The sequence below is a fragment of the Clarias gariepinus genome, chromosome 3, assembly GCF_024256425.1.
Source record: "Clarias gariepinus isolate MV-2021 ecotype Netherlands chromosome 3, CGAR_prim_01v2, whole genome shotgun sequence".
Classification (NCBI taxonomy): Eukaryota; Metazoa; Chordata; class Actinopteri; order Siluriformes; family Clariidae; genus Clarias; species Clarias gariepinus.
Window position 1 is genome coordinate 9,069,964 of NC_071102.1, and position 19,322 is coordinate 9,089,285.

The window sequence follows — 19,322 nt, forward strand, 5'->3', positions numbered from 1 at the left end:
CATGTATAAACCCCTTTCCCTTTAAAGGTCAGACATTAGCGCTGGTTAAAATTGATCTGTGGTTTTTTTTTTTATTTTTTTTTTTTATGAATTTAGCCCCTGTATTGGAGCTGCTTTGTAATGGGAAGATTCAGCGGGGGAAGCTTAACACAGCATTGTTTTGCTTTGACAACGCAGCCACGAGAGCCACTGCAGCTGTTCCCTCTGCTCACAATGGCAGATTAATTAACACAATCATGCGCTTCTGGCTGGCGCTCAACACGCAGGTCTGCTCTGGGATAGATAGGTAAATCCTATACATGCGTTTCCAGACAGAGCGTATTCTTGATGGGGTTCACAACTAGATATATATTTGCAATGTGACTGGTCAGCCATTTGGAAAAAAAAAAAAAAAAAAACATATAAATGGGTAAAGAATAGAGAGAGAGAGAGGGGGAGAAAAAAGAACTACAAATGAGGAGAAGAGGCCTAAGCTAATTGGTCCAAAGTATTCCTGGGAAGTGTTGTGTATTTCAGAAGAGCACTTCCTTTCTCTAACCGCTCTTTTTTTTTCTCTCTCTCTATCTCCCTCTCTCTTTCCTCCCTCTTGAGCTGCCAGGACCATTAGCTGGCTTTCCTAATTAAGATTCTGCTGGCCGATCCGTCTCTCTTTCTTAGTTAGTTCCCTGACATTTTAAACTGTCTATTATTCCAGCCGGCTTTCAGGTGCAATGCTGTGTAAATGGCAAGTCAAAAATTATGTATCTTTTTCATACAGTTATCCATCAAGGACTATTAGAGGGAGCGGTCTGAGCGCTTAAATCATTACCGAATGCTGTGATCTTTCTCAATTGATCTTATCTCTCACTTCCACTGTCATTCTCTTACCACATTATACTTGATTTTTTTCTTCGTTCCCTTTTTAAAAAATAAAAAAATTCTTCGCTTTTATGCAACGTTACAAATCCCAAGTTCGGTTTGGAACACGTGTCGATATTTTAACCTTGCTCCCGTCGCTTCTTGATATAATGATCACTTAACAGTCAAGAGTAAGGGAAGGAGGAAATTAGGGTGTCGGTGGAGGCAACAACAACAGCCAAGCAATTATGTTTCCCTCAGCCCAAACGTTCTGCCGTTAATGAAATCCCTTATCGTGGTGGTGAGGAAAGGATGCTAGGACAGGTGTGAGAATCGCGCACGGTTCATTTATCACTCCCGAAAATGAAAGCGAAAGGAGGGATACACAGACGCGGAGGCAACAAGTGCGAGCGAGTTTCAACGTCTGCGATAATGTGTTTCTCCGGTACATATTTTGCGCTTTGATTGGCAGCGAGGACTCATTCTATTTTCAGCCGTATAAATATAGGGCCGCATCAGAAAGCCTCGCCACACATACACTTCCAGAAGGACGTTGCGTGTTGTGTGTGTGTGTGTGGAAAGGTAAAAGTAGGGAAAGAAGACTGAAAGAAAGATGAAGGACTGTCAAATGAGTGTCTGACACGCTATGGCGCCTCTTTGCTACGGACGGCATTTTTTCTAAAGTATTTACCTTGACGAAAGATGCCCTCCCTCACATCATTGCAATACACAGTGAAGCTTACATTAGCAGGGGCAGCGGCCGAGAGACTGAGAGGAAGAGAGAGAGAGAGAGAGAGAGAGAGAAGGAGTGAGAGCGTGTAGGGCCCTTTAATGACGCTAATGCTGTGTGAGACTTTGGCTCCTGCTAAAGGAAGCTATCTGATTGGAAACAGCTCTGGGAGTCTGGGAGGTTGGCCCTGGCTCGTTTCATTTAATGACCCATTTCCTTCGCTCGTGCCACAAGCAGTTAACAGCAGTCAAGGTGCCCAGAGGTTCACCGCAGCGTACGAGCGCGGGAGGGGTCGGACAGAGCAGACATGTCCGGGTGACGGGGTTTCGCAGGTGCCTGGATCGGCTGCCTGGGAAAATAATCTGGTGGACGCCAGTTAGATCTGTGTAATAGTGCAGCCACTACAACATCCATACGAGTTTTCAATCCAAAAGTCGAAAAGTCCGCCAAACCGACGTGTGATTTACTACGCGCATTTACTAGAGTAAGATTCCTGATTAAAAATAACCGCCACCATGTCAAATTTTGGAAACCCGCCCCCCCGACGATCAGACCGCTTTTAATTGTTCTGGGATCCAGTCATCTAGTAAAGACAGAGAGTTAGTTATGACACATGTGACCTTCGCCTGGCTGCTCCTCGGCCCCCAGGATCAGCCGTAATGGAATCAGCCGAAAGTTGAGCTCACACACACTTATCGAGCTAATGATCAGTTATTAATATTCGCAATCTCTTGCCTTGATGTCCCTGCATGGGTATAGACACGAGGCAATTATGTCACGATCATCCCTTCCAATGCTGCCATGTGAGGATATTTATAAATATATAAGAGATAGATCTTAGCGTGCTGAGTTATTGCCCTCTTAGTGCAGATATACAGATTCAGATTAATTTGTAATTAGTCTTGAGATGTTGAGGCTGTGTAGATAAAGGATTCGACTTGCTCGCTCCGTTCCATAAATGCTGATCATTTAAAACGAACAAATGCTGGGTGTCTGATAAAAATAGCTCCGGCCAGAATTATTTTGTTCGCCCGACGAATTCCGACACATATGTCTGAATGTGCTGGCAACGGCGAGGCCGGCGGTAAATGAGTTTTGAAATAAACTGTTATTGTTTAGTTGTAAACATTTCGCCGCATCGGATCCATATAATGGAATCTCGGGTCGTGCTTAAGTGTCAGCATGTTGGTGGTATTGTACAAACACAGTCCTTTACAGAGAGACAGAGAGAGAGAGAGAAGGAGGGAGAGAAGGAGCGAAAGGGAGGGAGAAAAAACAGAAATGAGAAGCCTTTTCTCTATGTGATTTAATTTTCAATATCCTGTCATACGATGCTTTTCAGCAGACTTAGGTTCACATTAATTCGCTCCAAATGTCAGATATCTCCACTCAGATAAAACAGACGATGAGAAATAAAGACACAAGGGCTGCCTTTTTCTGGCCCGTGGAATCGGCGCGATAGTTTTTAGTCATATTAAGACGGGGCAGTGGTCTATTAATAGTTGAGTCATCTGCGCCGCAATGTTCAGAAATGGCAAATTGTTAGATCCCCAATGGTGATTATTACTCTCTGTCAATGACCTTCATAACAAATTAACATTCCGGCTGTGGAGGAAATAGAAGCGGGCTCTCTCTCTCACAGACATGTGTTACGGGTGACGCACAGCAAACTGGAAGGAATGGGAGCTGTGGGAGGAGGCGTGGTGGAAACAGAAAGGTTGTGAAGGGGGGGATGAGATACAAACACAAATAAATCATCACACCGATCTGTTTTTTTTTTCCTTTTTAGCTACGAGTGAGAAGGAGCGATCCCGGGTAAATATGACATGCACTGGAGATGCGTTCTGTTACAGTAGGGAAATTGACCGAATCTCGAACGAACCCGCATTTCACATCTACACAAACACACACACACACATGCTTTCACACGCGTGATTATGTAGCTGTTATCGGCTTTCGCGCCGCGCGCTTCATTTTATTATCAATCATCACCCTTTGCAGAAATCCGCCTACCAGGCTGTTCTTAGCTACTTTACTCCTTGTCTACGTTCCGCAAAAACTTTCATTAGACACTTCGCTCAGATTAATGTGGGTTAAATAAATGATATCTAATATTGAGGATAAGGAAAAAGAAGCGGCGTCGAGACGGGCTCATATCCCAGCCTGACTCTGAGCTGCTCATACCGCTGTGTTTGGCATGATAAATCGTTTTATTTCATTTTTCCGAGGCACTGGACAAGCGCATGTATGAGTAAAACAGCGGACGTCCTTGGCTGTACAATTTATAGGCCCCATGGCTCAACGTGGGGGGAAGACACATACTAGATCTGCCGTAAGAAAAGAGGGTTTCGTTTAAGGCCACATATTTAAGGCCGGAAGGTTGTTACATTTTTTAAGGTGTTCATCGGATCAGCGTAACAGAAACAGTCTGTCTTGGTGTCTGGTTTTATAATTCTATCGTGCGTCAGGTCATAACCCTCATGGTAATTTTTCTCAGAGTACCACTGCATTCTTTTAATTCGCATTAAAGCAATGAAAGGAGAGGAGTGATGCTTTTTGAAAGCTAATGGCTTTACAGTGAAGGTAATGGATTCAGAAGGGTGCTGTAGCTGTGCCTTGGACATGGATCTGTAAGTCAGCTTTATGATTGCCTGTTGTACTTGTTGATTTGGCCAGCTAGAAAAATGAATAGGAAATCAATGTCAGGCGAGAACGTGTTTTTTTTTTTTTCTTCTTCTTCTTCTTCTTCTTTTTTTCCCCCCTTTCCTCGTCGACTCTTTAAAGCGGTTTAAAGGCACAGCAGCAGATGAGTCCGCCGTTCTATTCGTGTCATTTTAATGTTTATTAATATCACTGCGGCCACAGGGACGTACATAAGAAATGTAGATTCTAATTTGGTAGAATTAAATCAGGAAGCCGATTTGCACAACCGATCCACAGAAATCACGTCGTCTCCATGCAGACCGAATCTATTCATGCTTCACTAATGATAAACACTTCCTTCCTGCCAAAACAGTCAGCACCCGATGAATATTTACCACTATTAAGAGCAGCCGGCCCTAGTGAAGCAGAGCTCCTTATGAGATGCCCGCCCCCGGGGCTCGCCCGTGCCCACTCATACCTAGGACGGGTCCTGATCATGCAAAACCCCCAGCGTTCCCGCACCGGGCCAGCGTTGGTCTCATGTTCCTCCCCTCTGTGCTTTACGCTTTGATCACCTTGCAGAATAATACAGTTAGTGAGACCTCACTGCCTCCTCAGCAACCCTTCTTTTCATTTTTTTTTTCTGTTTTTTTTTCCAGGACTTGTTTATTACTTTCGTTTTTTTTCCCCTCTTTTTTTTTCATAAATTTGCTGCTCTTTGAAGCCTGAAAGCAACTCGAGAGGAGAAAACAAAGATGGGCGCGTGCCAGCCGGAAAGTTATGGCACCATTCCTGTTCCCCCAGCTCGGCAGAGGCTTCGCCTTTAAAGAGGGAGAGGCGCACCTTCTGTCACTAGCGGAGGGAGGGAGGGAGGGAGGGTGCACAGGAGAGCGAGAGAGATAGAGGGAAAACGAGAGTAAGAGAGAGAGAGAAGGAGCGATGGAGGAGGAGGAGGGGGGGGGGTCCTCCATGGTCAGGAGCGCTGTCAATGTGGCTCATTTGCACGGTTCTGCTACTTTCACCTCCCTGACCTCCTGAGACAATGTCATGTTGTTTGTGCTGGTGCGCGGCCTCACGCCGCTCGGACGGGGTGTGTTACCAAGACCTTGAGACATCGTGGTCAGGTTTTTTCTGACTGCGCCGTGAAAAAGAGAGATAACGATTCATATCGGAGCGCGGTGTTTTATGCGTCCTATTAAAACTGCATCGAAAGCAGTGTTATTGATAGAGTGAATTCAGTCAAGCTTGTAAAGGCATGAATGATTTCTAATTCCTCGCAATCGAAGGCAGAATGCTTGAAGCTTAATTTCACCTGACCCCCCTCTACTAGCAGGCAGAACAAATGTGCTCTAAAAAAGAGAAATGTGCCGTTCTGTTCAGCGAGCAGAAAAAGGACAGTCTTCCCTCCTCCTTTTATAATCCCACTTTCGCTCAGCCCGTCGCTAATAAATATAAATGTTTGTGATTAGCATCGCGGCGGCACAGGTGCATGTTTGTTGCGAGGGGAGGCATGTTCATTAATTTTCAGCGATGAAAAGTGCACTGCGCCATAAACGCACAGTCCAAAAACGCATCGGCTGATAAATGAATGCACAGATTGTTAATGTACCATTGTATGGTCGAGCCTCACCGAGCTTTAAAAAAAAAAAAAAATTGGCCTTCCTGCCAAATCGGCGCTAGCTTGCAAGTAGCATGTGCAGCAGAGCCCTTCTTTAAAGTCTGATTACACAACATAGAGAAAGCATTACAACTCCATATCTCTGTGTAACCGTCTCTCTGTCTGTGTCTTAATGTCTATATTTCTATTTAGACGCGGAATAAGAATCATATAGACAGCTGAGCTTTTCCCCGCTGCGACTCCGCTACCATGTGTTGAGTAATTAGTTTTTTAGGCTGATGTGCCATAGAGCAGTGTGTACGGGCCATGTGTATGGCATTTGGTGCCCAGATCATGCCGATTTGGCTAGGAGTGTTATATTATAACCTAGAATTAAGCTGTCAAAATGATGCCGCACATAACCACCAGATCGAAACAGCGGCGAACACAATTAAACATCCTTATTTTGTATTCTTCATCATTTCTGCCCATCAGGTGTCTCAGTGTGTATGTGTGTGCATATGTGTGTGTTGTTGTTGTTGTTTTTTTTGTGTGTTAAGAATCATCACCTCATGTGAATTCGTGTTTAATGGCATACCTAGAACATAAAAACATGTCTGTTTTTTCAGGGCAGAACTGTTTATGACTAAAATGAAGCTGCATTTTTTTCCCCCTTTTTTATAAATATGTTTGCGCTTGGAGCAAGAAAACACGACTCTCCTGCAGACAAAGAAAAGAAAATCTGCTGAAAATGGGTTGTTTTTCAGTCGCTGCGAAAATGTTTTATTAGGGGACCGCTGAACACCTGCCTTAAAATGTCGTTTCAACATCTCCCGAATGCCATTTTGCTTAATTGACTTGGAAATGGCCCAAATGTATTGCTGAATGCAGTCTAATTAATATTAATAATAAATGCCATTATTAACATCAAAGAACATCTGGTGCCCCTGTTTACCCACATGCCTTATATGTAACACATTTTGCGGCTGTTTCATCTCACAAACAGAGCAGGGACAAACACTTTTTTTTGAATTTAGGCTGTTTTTTAATTTTTTCTTTTTTATTATTTAAATTCCCATTATGTTTTATGAATTTATTTCCTCATTGACACCCCGGTCAGGGTTTTTGGTTTGCTCCTTTCACGGCCAACGCTGGCAATTCGACCGCAGTGCTTTTTTTCTGGGCAAAAGACTTCGTTGTTGTGATACCAATGAAGGATTTGCTGGCATACACCTAAAAAAATAAAATCTGCCTAAGCTGGGATCCATGCCGCGAGACTGCATTAGGAACTTCGACCACCATAAATCAGCCGGCTAAATAACTTTAATCTAAAATTTCATTAAGTAGTCCTTGTCAGGTAGTAAAAGTAAGAGATAATGCAGTGGTGTTTAATGATAATTGGTGTTTGGTTAATAAATTCAGCGAGTTCCGATTACTTTTTTCCAGCAGCCGCTAGAATGCTAGCCTCAGCAGTGTAACTAAACCTCAAATTGATTAACTCGCCTGAACCAGCCCGTTCACAAAGATGGCACGGGTCCAAATCAAAAAAGAGCGTGTAGTGCGCGCATCAGCCGGATGGTGTTGTGTTGCCTCGGCGTAAGGAAATCAACTCCCCCCGGGTGCATTTTTAAAAGCCTAATGCCTTTCAAATGATGTCATCACATTTACCCCTTTCTCTCTGTATATCTCTCTCTCTCGCGCGCGCTTTCTCTCTCTCTATCTATCTATCTCTAGCACTATCCTTATATCTGTCTCCATCTTATTATTATTTATCATTTTTCGTTTCTGTTACATTTCTCCTACTGTCTTGCGCCGGCTCCTGTAAGAGAGAGGTCAATGGCTTTGCCTGAGACACGTGACACATTATTGTAATGGAGATGAGAGGCATCTTGTCTTTTTATATTTCTCTCTCTCTCTCTCTCTCTCCTTTTTTTTTTTCTTTTAAATTTCCGGAAAGTGATACGAGAGCAATCAAAACCGCACGACAACCTGATTTGGTGTGGCGAGTGTGATTGGGAAAGTACCATTAAGAGAGAGCTTTTGTTTTTGTTGTCTTTCTTTTCATTAATGGGAACAGGGTGTGGTCCATCTGGAGGGACTCCAGAGGATGCACACATACAAACACGTTCAAACAGTCACACACACACACACAGATGCAAATCCATATACAGTCCATATCCTCTCTTACAGTAAACACATACACACCCTGGTGGTAGCTGATGAGTAGCTGAAGAGTGTGTATGTGCCTATGTGTGTGTGTGTGTGTGAGACATGAGACAGACAGCAGGGTGAGTGACTGATACTCCTCCTCCTCCCAGATGGCTCATGCCACTGGCCCTTGGTCTGATCCCAGCTCTTTGTTTCAGTTTGCTGTAGTGCATTAGTGCAGGCCCAGTACGGAGCATAACACACACTTCACACCTCAGCACTGTCCAGATACAGTATCTCATCTGAATAGAATCGTGCTCGCTCGTCAACCTCAGGAGTGTGTAGTGTAATCCCGATTATTCTACACCGGTTCTGATCTACAGTACGCACGAGCGAGTTAATTGTATATGATGAATCATTATAAATTTCATTTATATCGTTCCTTAAGTACAATTGATTACATCGGCGGTAAACGTCTCTAAAGCACAGTGCTCGAAATAAGATTGTCGTGCTTCGGCGTCTACAAAACTCACCCTGGAGACGTATTGTTTGTACATATTTGTAGCAATTTCAAATATGAAGCCGATACCCGGCTTGTGACACACACGCATACACACTGAGACACCTGATGGGCAGAAATGATGAAGAATACTTTATTATTGTGTGTGTCTCTTACCGATTTTTTTTTTTTGCATAAAAAGAGGATGCGAAATGGAAAATCAATACAGAGAAAATAGTTATAGGTGGGGGGTTATCGGGAAGCTCTGTGTTGCAGACACCCTGGGCAGAAGGATGGAGCGTAATATATGGGGTGACCTTCAAATGTCATAAATGTGTTGTGCAATAAACTGTCAATATTTGTGGTTATACGGTGCAGGATGAATTTTACAGTAATTGGAACGGCCATATTAAAAGCCGGGAAGCAGTCAGCTGATTAAAGACACCGCTGTCGGGCCGTCTGGTTGTGTTTGTACTGTGTGTGTGTGTGTGTGTGTGTGTGTGTGTGTATGTGTTGTGCAGTTGCTTTAAAAGCCGTTTTAAAACGAGTACAGGAAAAAGTTTTTGAATCTGCTACTGTTGTACTTTTTTTTTTTCTTCTTCAGTAGATTCGTTGTGAATTGACCTCCCCTCTTGTAGCTTTCTCCAAAAGAAGGGGGGAAAAAAAAAAAACATGCACACACACACACACTTGTCACTAAAGCTAATTTATCAGGATACAAACTCGAACTAGGTCAGAGTAGGTGTTTGTATCATTGTGTGTATGTTTGGGTCAAAAAATGGGGCACGCAGTACAATGTAATGTGTGTAGGCAAAGCGAGGGAAGCAAATCACAGGCACGTGATCAGTCACAAGAGTGGAAGAGAATGCTGACTTCATCCTTTCTCTTTTAACTTCCTAAATCTCCTTTGATTTTTAAAAAGCGCTCGAAGAAATATAAAGAAATGGAAAGATTATTGGAAGAAAAAAAAAAAAACAAGAAGGTGCAGAACGGTTGTCTAAGTGGGTTAGACCGTTTCTTTCCTCGCATACGTATCATATCAGGTAGCGCCGAGTAACTGAGGAAAGCTGGCCTTTTAAACTTTACTTCACTTCCATTAGTACTTCTGTAGTTCAAGTTACAATAGAAAAGAAAGGGGGAAAAAAATGCAACAGCAGATCCGAAACGTTCTGATTTGAGTTATGCTACGTACTTTTCCGTGGCTGGTCAGGAGCCAAACCCGGCCGTGTGCGAGGATCGAGATGAACCCGTGATCTAATGCGGGATAATAATTCCGAGCATATGTGCAAATACCTCAGCATAATCTCCTGTACCATTCCAACATCCAACATCTCCTGTAATAACTCACTTCGGCGTGGTTAATTATCTCCGGGCCCGGGCTTGTTGGTCTTGACACGTTTAGAGTATTGTAGTGACAGCAGCTCAATCAGAGCGAGGCCTTCGTTATCACCCTCTCCTATCAGCCACGCCGCCGACGTCACCTGTCAAAACCAGGGCGCAACACGGAGGCACAGACCAACTGCTGACATAGCTGTTTCCTTTCCCGTATTGTTCGTTTTGACACAATCCGCCATATGCTACCGGGTAAAGATGATGATAGGAGGGATAAAATGGAAGAATTGGAGTGTGTACGTAGGGGAGGGCGTCAAGGCGACGTCTCTAAAGCAACCTGAAAAGCTTCTGAACTGTCAGCGTTCTGTCAGACCGAGGAGAGTGCGGCGAGGAAAAAAAAAAAAAAAGTGGCGCGCGTGAACCCATTGATGTGTTTGACTTTGTGTGGTGTTAGCAGATTTGTGCAGCAAAAAAGGCTGAAAGGAGAAGGAAAGACGGGAGAAGAAAAAAAAATGAACAAGTGGAAGAAAAGCAGAGTGGCTTGTGGCTGGTTTGAAGTGAAACTGAATACTCACCGAATTACATCTCTCTCTCTCTGTGTTTCTCTCTCTCTCTCTCTCTCTCATTCTCTCATTCTCTTGCCCTGTCTCTGTCAGATGTTGGAGATGAGATGGCGAAGGCACCAGGAGCAGTTCCTCCTCCTGCCACCCAGCACCGAGAGAGGAGCGTGGGATCCGCCATGAAAGACTGCCCCTACTGCGGCAAGTCCTTCCGCACCTCCCATCACCTGAAAGTCCACCTGAGAATACATACGGGTAAGAAAGCAGACACGTCACCGTCACGTCGAACACAATCCTCTCATGTGTGAATGTTTTTGGAATATTTCCGTAGACCAAGTCCTTACGTATTAGGAGTCAGGAACGGAAAGTAGTTAAGAACATTATTACATACTTTAATTGTTATTTGGTGGTTTATGCTGTATACCGTACTCAAGTGTTATTGAAACTGAATACTATTGCTTAATTGCATTTTTGAGGGGAAAAAACATACTTTTTACAGCTTGCATTTATTTATTTAGTTTTTTGGTATGCACATTACAAATCTCGAAGGTCTCAAAGCAAACCAATCAGCATAGGAAAAAAAAAACTAATCATATTCTGCATCGTATGAATACGTTAAATAAATATACATTAAAAAGTAAAATTTTTGCCTTTCCCTTGACTACATTTTGGCCAGATACTTCTACTTTTAACTAACATTTTGACACATTATCTATTTATCCATCCATCCGTCCAATCATCCATCCATTTAAATTCCCACCCTTGCTAGCAGCTGTTAAACATTTTTACCAAAAAAAAAATGGACCACCAAGATCCAGCCAATTAGGCCAAGGAGGTGTTTCTCATTATCTGTCAATCATGTTGGTTATAATTCTTCACAGCTTTATTTTTTTTTTTAACTGGATTTAAAAACTGCCAAGGCAGGGGGTCCGTAGTCAAGGCTGAACCCCTGTCCCGGGATTGTTGTATATACTGTTTAAGTCAAAAACCAAACTCTCTGGATTTTTATTGGTCCAAAACCAATAAATATGTTTAACACTGAAACAATTTGTCTACACTTCATTCACACTTCATATCACATCTTCATCAACGGCGCACCATCTCCACCCCCCCCCCCCCCCCCCCCCACACACACACCACCACCACCACAGCTATTTGCTTTGGTTCGTCATCACGTTACTCTGACGTGTAGCACGGCTCACATGCCCTGGAGTTCCTGCTTGTACCACGGAGTTTTCCCACTTTTACAGTAATGATGTAAAGAGTTCGGTGAAATTCTGCTGTGTAGCCCACAGCGAAGCTGAGAGTTACTCTCCTGCACAGCTTGTCCTAGTTAACACAGGGAATCACTGCGAGGTCACTGCCAGTGTGAGTGAGTGTGTGTGTGTGTGTGTGTGATACAGAAAGAGAAATCATGAGACAGTGTAAATAGGAACTTTGTGCGAAACTATATCATATCATGAGCACAATAAATTCCTTCTCTTTTTTTTTTTTTTCTTCCTTTCAGCGCAATATAATCAACCATCTGTAGACTCATAACTCATATGCAGGCTTTTTCATTTTTAAATACTTTTTTCTTTAGTTACTTTTACTGCTTTGGCTTGTCTCAATACCTTTAAAACATCATCTGGAAAGGGCCATGCAAAAAAAAAAAAAGAAAAAAAAAAGAAAAATTATAAAATAATGAAAGAGAAAACTATTCAACAAGTGCTTTGAGGACAGCCTGCACTCTCGCTCTAACTTAAAATGGAAATGGCTCTCGGTTCAGGAAATTGATGGTTGTTATTTTTTTGGTATGCGCTTACAAGGAAGAAGGGAGACCACCCAAATAGTATTCGTCCCACTTAATAAGAAGCACATAGCCCTGCTGTTCTGGGGGAATTAAAGCCTGATTGTATGGCACGTCTAGCCGTGGAGCTGATGATTACACCTCAAAGCTTAAACACACACGCACACACACACACACACACACATGCACAGAGGCTAAGGCCATGCAGCCGACATGGTATAGTTTTTCCCCCCCCTGTTTTTAAAAGCCGTCACGAAGCTGTCAGCGTGCAGCTGCGGACACAGTGTTTAGTATAAAATATAAGGAAGTTTATAACAGAACTTCGTGCTGGTCTCAAATATCAAAAAGTAGCACTAGAACAGAGCCATGGAGAGAAATTGTATACGGATGAATTAGTAGTGTGAAGCAATGAGGAAATGTGGTGTCAGGCAGGTCCGTTGACAGGCAGGTCCGAGGGAAGTGTCGGAGTCAGCTGCTCCCGGGCTCGTGGAGACGGATTGCTTTAAGTCTCGGTGCAGCACAGTTATGTCCCTATAAGCAGAGGGGAGGGAGCAAGGGCACGGAGCTGGGAAATATGTTTCTAGCTCAGGGAGGTTGAGTTATGCATGCTTTGAGAAGAGGGTAAGGGTCCCCAGTAGGGCCATATTTCTCCGAAGAGGAAGCAGAGGCCCTCGTCCCGCAGCTCCGTTAACTCACTCACTCACTCAACTCACTCATCTCACTCTACTCACCAGGCAGCTTGGTGTGTGTGTGTGTGTCTGTGTACTGTATGTGCGTGTTTACACTGCTGACGTCCTTACAGTCTGCCTATGCTGCAGTTTACACCAGCCTTGATTTGTTTGCAAGATGTGTGAGCCATGTTGGATATAAAATTGTCATAAAGTTTTCACCCCCATGGTCCAAGTTTGGAATGAATCAATACCGCAAAGAAAGATTTTTTTTTTTTCTCCCTTTTCTTTCCTTAATCAAAATCTAAATAGCTGTGCATATGATCTGATTAATGACATGCCACCCAATCGACATACTGTGAACTGAAGATCAAAATCAGTCAATCTCCTGGTTAAACAAGACCAGCTGAAATCTTTTACATCGAACAAATCGGCCGCGCTCACACTCGCGACACATAAATCTAGCGGAAAAGCCTGAAAAAAAAGAATTGATTTCCAAAACATCCTGACTGGAGCTTTAAATCATTTTCACTACCTGTACAAGTGATGAATCTGATCTTTAGATCAGCAGGTAACAACCGCCCTGCGTCCTCCTGCATCCCGGATTCCTCCCTCCTAATCATAATCAGGGACGGGAACAAAGCCCGCTGACATTAGACAAAACATCCACTGCTTGATTTAAAAGAATCAGACATGCAGATGACACAAAGGGCATCGCAGATGACCCTCGCTCCGTACCGCGTTCGCCCATCATAATGGCATTGCTTACTAAGAGGACCACGGCATTGTGGAACACAATGTTAGATTAATGACTCTCTAACGCTGGCTTGAAAGGAATGAAGTGAATTTAAATTTCTCCAAAAGTTAAAGAGCTAATGTTACAGTATTAATTTCCTCTCCAACAGTGAGTGGGAAAATATCCATTAGTGAAATTAAGCACAGTTTGCTAGGTAGCTAACATTGTGCGGCATACAGTGTGGGGCCACAGCTAATGAACACTGCAGTGGGTGATATTTCATTATACAAATTAATGCTCACATTTTAATGGGAAAGTCACATAATGAATCTAGGCTTCAGTGACAGCAATTAGAGACACAGATTGTCCCCTTCTGGACAAGGCACTATTTAGCAGTAAGCAGCTGTGGGTAAAAAATAAAAAGGTCCTCGCTCCTGACAACGACTCCACATAACTTCAGGGCACAGGAGAACTTGCGTATCGACTGGATCACCTTTATTTAAAAAAGGGACACCCGGGTCAAGCCGTGCTAACTTGTTACAAAACGAGTCCTTTCGACAAGAGTTAAAAAAAAAAAAAAAAAAAAAAAAAACAAGCGGCTTGGATGCAGTTTTGGAGTTTTATGGTTGTATCAAGTAGTATTTTAAAAAGTTTACTCAGGAGAATGAGAGTGATTAAGCACTGGTGTGTGGTCAGCTGCTACCGTTCCAAGCCGTAAGCACTGTAAATTACAGGCAGAGGTCAGACAGTCTAGAGATTCACAGCAGTGTCAAAGAAAGTTTATTCAGTGGTAGACATGATCATTATTATTATTATTATTATTATTATTATTATTATTATTATTTAGTCTATAGAAACATAATTTCCGCTCGTTTTTTCCTTTCCTTTCTTCATCCCCCGTATCCCCCCCCCCCCCCGCTCTCTTTAAAATGAATGCATGAACTGCAGTAATAGCCCTTACAGTAAAGCACAATTTAGAAACTAAACAACACTTACTGACAGAAAACATGAGCACCTTGATGTTTTTGGCTCCGCGTCTTCAACATAGATAAACAACCCCCGAACATAAAAGACAGTTATTTTTCCAGACCAGTCGATCTCTCCATCCCTGCACTATACCGGCTGTCTTTTCACCATTATATAAAGCCATATGGAAATCCATCTTAAAGTATGTAATATCTATTAACTATTTTAATTGCCCTTCTGTAGAGGCTCTGGGTGTTTATTTGCGTGGTTGCTATGGAGTCGTGACAAATCGCACAAATCCAGATGAAATCGGTTTGAGCCGGACTCCTTCAAGTGGAAAGAGCAACCGGCAAAATGAACTTCTGAAATGATATGTACCACTCTCAGCAAGAGGCTTCTGTAATTTATATCAAGTCTGTCATACAGTACCAGATGGCAATTTGATGTGTGTTTTCCCCTATTTTTATTAAGACAGTCCATCAACAGTGAACGAAAGCTTGGGAAAGAAAACTTTTTAATTCTTCTTCTTTTTTTTTTTTTCCCGCCTTCCCTCATCTTAAATGATGAAAAATAATCATTCCTCTACCTCTGGGCCTTGGCGATCCATTATGTTTCTCAGAGGTTGTGCTGTTTGTGCGGATATCAATTAAAAGTGGATTAACGGGTACATAATGACCTTTAGCAGTAAATTGTGTGTAATGTTGCAAGGCAGGATACAGTATATTCCCCAGATGTCACACATGCCCCTGACGTATGATGGAGCAGATGTCTTACTGAGTCCAAATGGTGCACAAAGAACACGCCATGCGTGTGCATACACAGACACACACACACACACACACACATACAGAGAGAAAGGGAGAGAGAGCACTTGCTTATTGTCTATATAAATACCCATTATTTATCTAGTGTTCTTAATTGTAACATTGCACAAAATATTCACATCTTTCTATTTTTCTCCCTTATAATGGTGCTTTAACAAGTGACAGCCCCAGCGTCGTCATGAATTAAAACACAAGCTTTGGGTGGAAGGAATAAAAGGGGAAAAGCAGATCACCCTAGCAGATTGCCTCTAATTTTGGGCACAGAATATCATTTTGTCCAGTTAAAGGAATTGAAAATGATCATTTGCATCAGGGACATTTCCTTATTGAATCAGGCCAAGTCCCTGTTATCCTGCTCAGAGGATAAGCTCTTATTGGGTTAAAAGCTCATCTTGTATGGTTTATTTTAAATTTAAGCCTCACACGCACTCCAGTGTAAAGCAATAAATGACTCTCGCTCCCTCTCTTTTTCACCCCCTCTTCCCCCCCACCCCTCTCTCTTTTAACTCTTCTATCAATGAAGTATTGAGGTGATATTTTTGTGACCCTTTTTGGTAAGCTGTGTTCTGTAGGTCTGCAGATTTTTGAGTCTTTCTTTTTTTTTTCTGGAATGGTGCCCTCCAAATAATGATAAATTACTTGAGCAGTATGCCATTTGCTAATTATATCCATGATTTACTACAGAGCCAGACTTAAATCATTCAGTTCAGTCTTGCGTAACAATGCAACATTTTTTTCTCAGATAAAAATTGTTTCCATGTGTATAATCTAAACCTTTTATAGTTATATATACACACAAAGACATATGAACACAGTACTTGACAAACATCTTTTTATATTTGTTTTTTCTTTTTCGTTTTTTTTTTTTTTTTTTTCCATAGCTCTGCACTCCTTTTCTTAACTGCAACACTAATGTACCTCAGGAAATCAAGCTATGTTTTCTGGGCTTTATTGCTTATTAAGTCAGAATATGGCTTTAATTTTTTTTTTTTTGAACATTTTATAACGTCTGCCAGAATGTATGGGATATTAAGATGCAGACGTATTCCTTCCATTTTCAAATGCTCTATTGTATATTCTATCATGTTTTGTGCATACTTTTTTTTATGGCACATTCCACCCTTCACGTTCCTTAAATCTTGATCTAAAGCTGCCTTTTAAAAAGGAGGATCATATGCGACACATATGCAGACTTAAGAAATTTTGCTTCAGTTTCATAGCAGGTTTTTTTTTGTCTGTCCATTGCACTTTGGGGCTAAACAGTCAAGCCTAAACTCTGTAGGGAATCGCGAGCTTCTGCAGAGCTTGATTTATCCGTATGATAAATTCCAGAAAATGTTCAAGAAAACACCACCTCGCCACCAAGGTTGAGATCTGACAACGAACAAGGCCGATTGGAAACAAAAGAGTATAGCTACAAGCAGACCCCGCTCACTTGTACTCCCCTATAGGAACAGAGATAACATCCAGACAGTTTTGTTGTCAGTTGAAAATATGATCTCTGTAGTGGACTGAAGGCACCATATGGCGAAGTGTTTTTTATGGTGCTGATATGAGTGATAGCTCACTCGGTGGAGCTGGATCAACCTGTATAAAAAAAAAAAAAACACTCCTCCTCCTCCTTCTCTCTTCCACAGAGAATGGTTGGCTTGTGGCTACTGAATGTTGAATAGGATATTGGATACTACTGTATTAGACATTGTCACCGAGACTTTTTTTTTTGGGTAGGGGGTGTTCACAACAACTATATTCGCTGCAGATTTGAATATTTGGTATTCTTACTAGATCTATCTTGATGTCTTTAGGTGAGAAGCCCTACAGATGTCCTCATTGTGACTATGCTGGCACTCAGTCTGCCTCCCTGAAGTACCACCTTGAGCGTCACCACCGTGAGCGTCAGAATGGCAATGCCTCCTCTGCCAACCACCCTCCATCCTCTGATCACAAAGATGACCACAGCAAGACCAACAGTGGGAGTGGCATCTTTGCAAGGCCTGATGTTCTACGTGGGGTCTTCAAAGGGATGATGCCCTCCAGCCTTGATTTTAGAGGAGGCCAGATGCTTACACAGTGGGCCACTCCTGCTATGCTCTCTCCCAGAGAGAGAGACCGTGAGAGAGAGCGCGACCGCCATGGACTAGGGGCTGAGCCCAGTTCTGAGAGCATGAAGACCCCTGAAAGTCAAGCAACTGGAGGGGACAGCCCAGCCAGTTTTTCAGACCTGGGACGGGCTTATCAAAGTATGATGGGGAATGGAGTCAACTTTCAGGGCTCTCTTCAGGCCTTCATGGATAGTTTTGTACCGAATTCCATGAAGAAAGAGAAGGAAATACGAGAGAACCAGCTACATGGCCAGCACTTTGGGCTGGACGGCACAGAGCCCAAGATCAAGAGAGCCAGCGATGCCAACCAGGACGAGAACACTTCTGAGACCAAACCAACTGAGGGTATTCGCTCCCAGTATGAGCCTCTGGATCTTTCAGTCAGGCCTGATGCAGGAACCCTGCCTGGGGCATCAATCACCATCCAGGACAATGTCGCCTGGCATGGGTGTCTGTTCTGTTCCTTTACCACTGCCTCTGTCGAGTTAATGGCTCTTCACTTGCAAGCCAACCACATGGGTAAAACCAAATCAGGCCAGGGCAAAGAAGTTAAAGAGCACCTACTGGGTGAATCTTCCCATACTGGCAGCTCTGGTCTAGCACCTCCTCCCGGCCTTCTTCACCTGCATGAGGGCATTAAAGAGCAGGAGTCTGAACCTGGAGACTTGAAGAACCAAATGGGTTGGTCTAATCACCTTGAGCCGAACCCACACGGAGCCTCCATGGGAACATTTTCAAGCGACTTTTACAAGCCTTTTAGCCCTGTGTATGATGGATCCTCCAGGGGTCCAGCTGGATTCTTGGACCAGCAAGAAAATCCAAACAGTCAAGTGGGTGGTCAGGATGAGCTTTCTGATAAGGTGTCCTGTGTTGAAATGGAGGCATGTGAAGAGCAGGAAGGTCAGTCAGAAGATGATGAAGCAGGCCATGAAGAACAGTCATCCAATTCTGCCTCTGCCGAGCACCAGCTGCGCTCTGATGACGAAGAGCCAGATGCGGAGGAAGAAGAAGATATGGAGATGAGAGATATGGAAGATGAAGACCATGGGCCCATTAGAATGCATCCTGATTCTCCCTTGTCTAGAAAAGATGCTCAGAGAGCAAAGTTAGCCATGATTGCCCAGGGACGTGGTGCATCTCCACCCCATCCACCGACCCTAGAGAAGCAGTGGCAGCAGCAGCCGAGCCTGAATCTCATTTCTCCAGGCAGCGGACCTCCAGGCCTGCTGAAGCCCGAGCAGGCTCACCTGGAGCACCAGATGAACATGCTGTCAGTCTTGCGGGCCTACAGTTCTGAAAGCCTAGCAGCATTCAACGGAGGCCTGTCCAGCAGCTCTGGTGGAGGAGGTGGAGGAAGCAGCTCTGGCATGAAGAGATCTGACCCCTCTGGTAAGTGAACCATATGAATATGTATATATATATATATATAGATATATATATATATATATTTTTTTTTTTATTGACTTAGACCACTTTATATGTTGACATGTACCATAGAAGTAAAAATTCCTACACCTTCATTTGTATCCCTACTGGGTTTTTTTTAGAGCCTGAAAGCCACACTGCATTAATATGCTTTCACGCCGTACAATTTCCCAAACAGAATTCATGTGCAATAACAGTCCTCTAACCCCAACACACCAATATATGCCCTCTCAGTAGAAACACAAGATTTGCTTTTGAGTGAATTCAACCTAATTTCAAGCAAGTTTAGAGACCATCTATTCGACAACCAGCAACAGATTAATCTTTATTACTATTTTATATTACCCAGTCCGCAGCCCTTTTCTTTCTCTCTGTTCCTCTCATAACTGGGATTAAGGGTGTCTGTGTTAGAGCGGAGCAGGACCTCCACTCCCTGTGTCATCCCTGGCACACAGCACTTAACTAT

General features: G+C 43.1%; 1 protein-coding gene across 1 annotated transcript in view; it reads left to right on the forward strand.

Annotated features, from left to right (window-relative positions):
* znf536 (zinc finger protein 536) overlaps nt 1-19,322 on the forward strand; it is a 162,069-nt gene that overhangs the window by 103,578 nt on the left and 39,169 nt on the right. The window contains exons 5-6 of the mRNA XM_053493022.1: nt 10,443-10,601; nt 17,135-18,820. Of these exons, the coding sequence (XP_053348997.1) occupies nt 10,443-10,601; nt 17,135-18,820 (1,845 nt within the window). The remainder of the gene's footprint in view (nt 1-10,442; nt 10,602-17,134; nt 18,821-19,322) is intronic.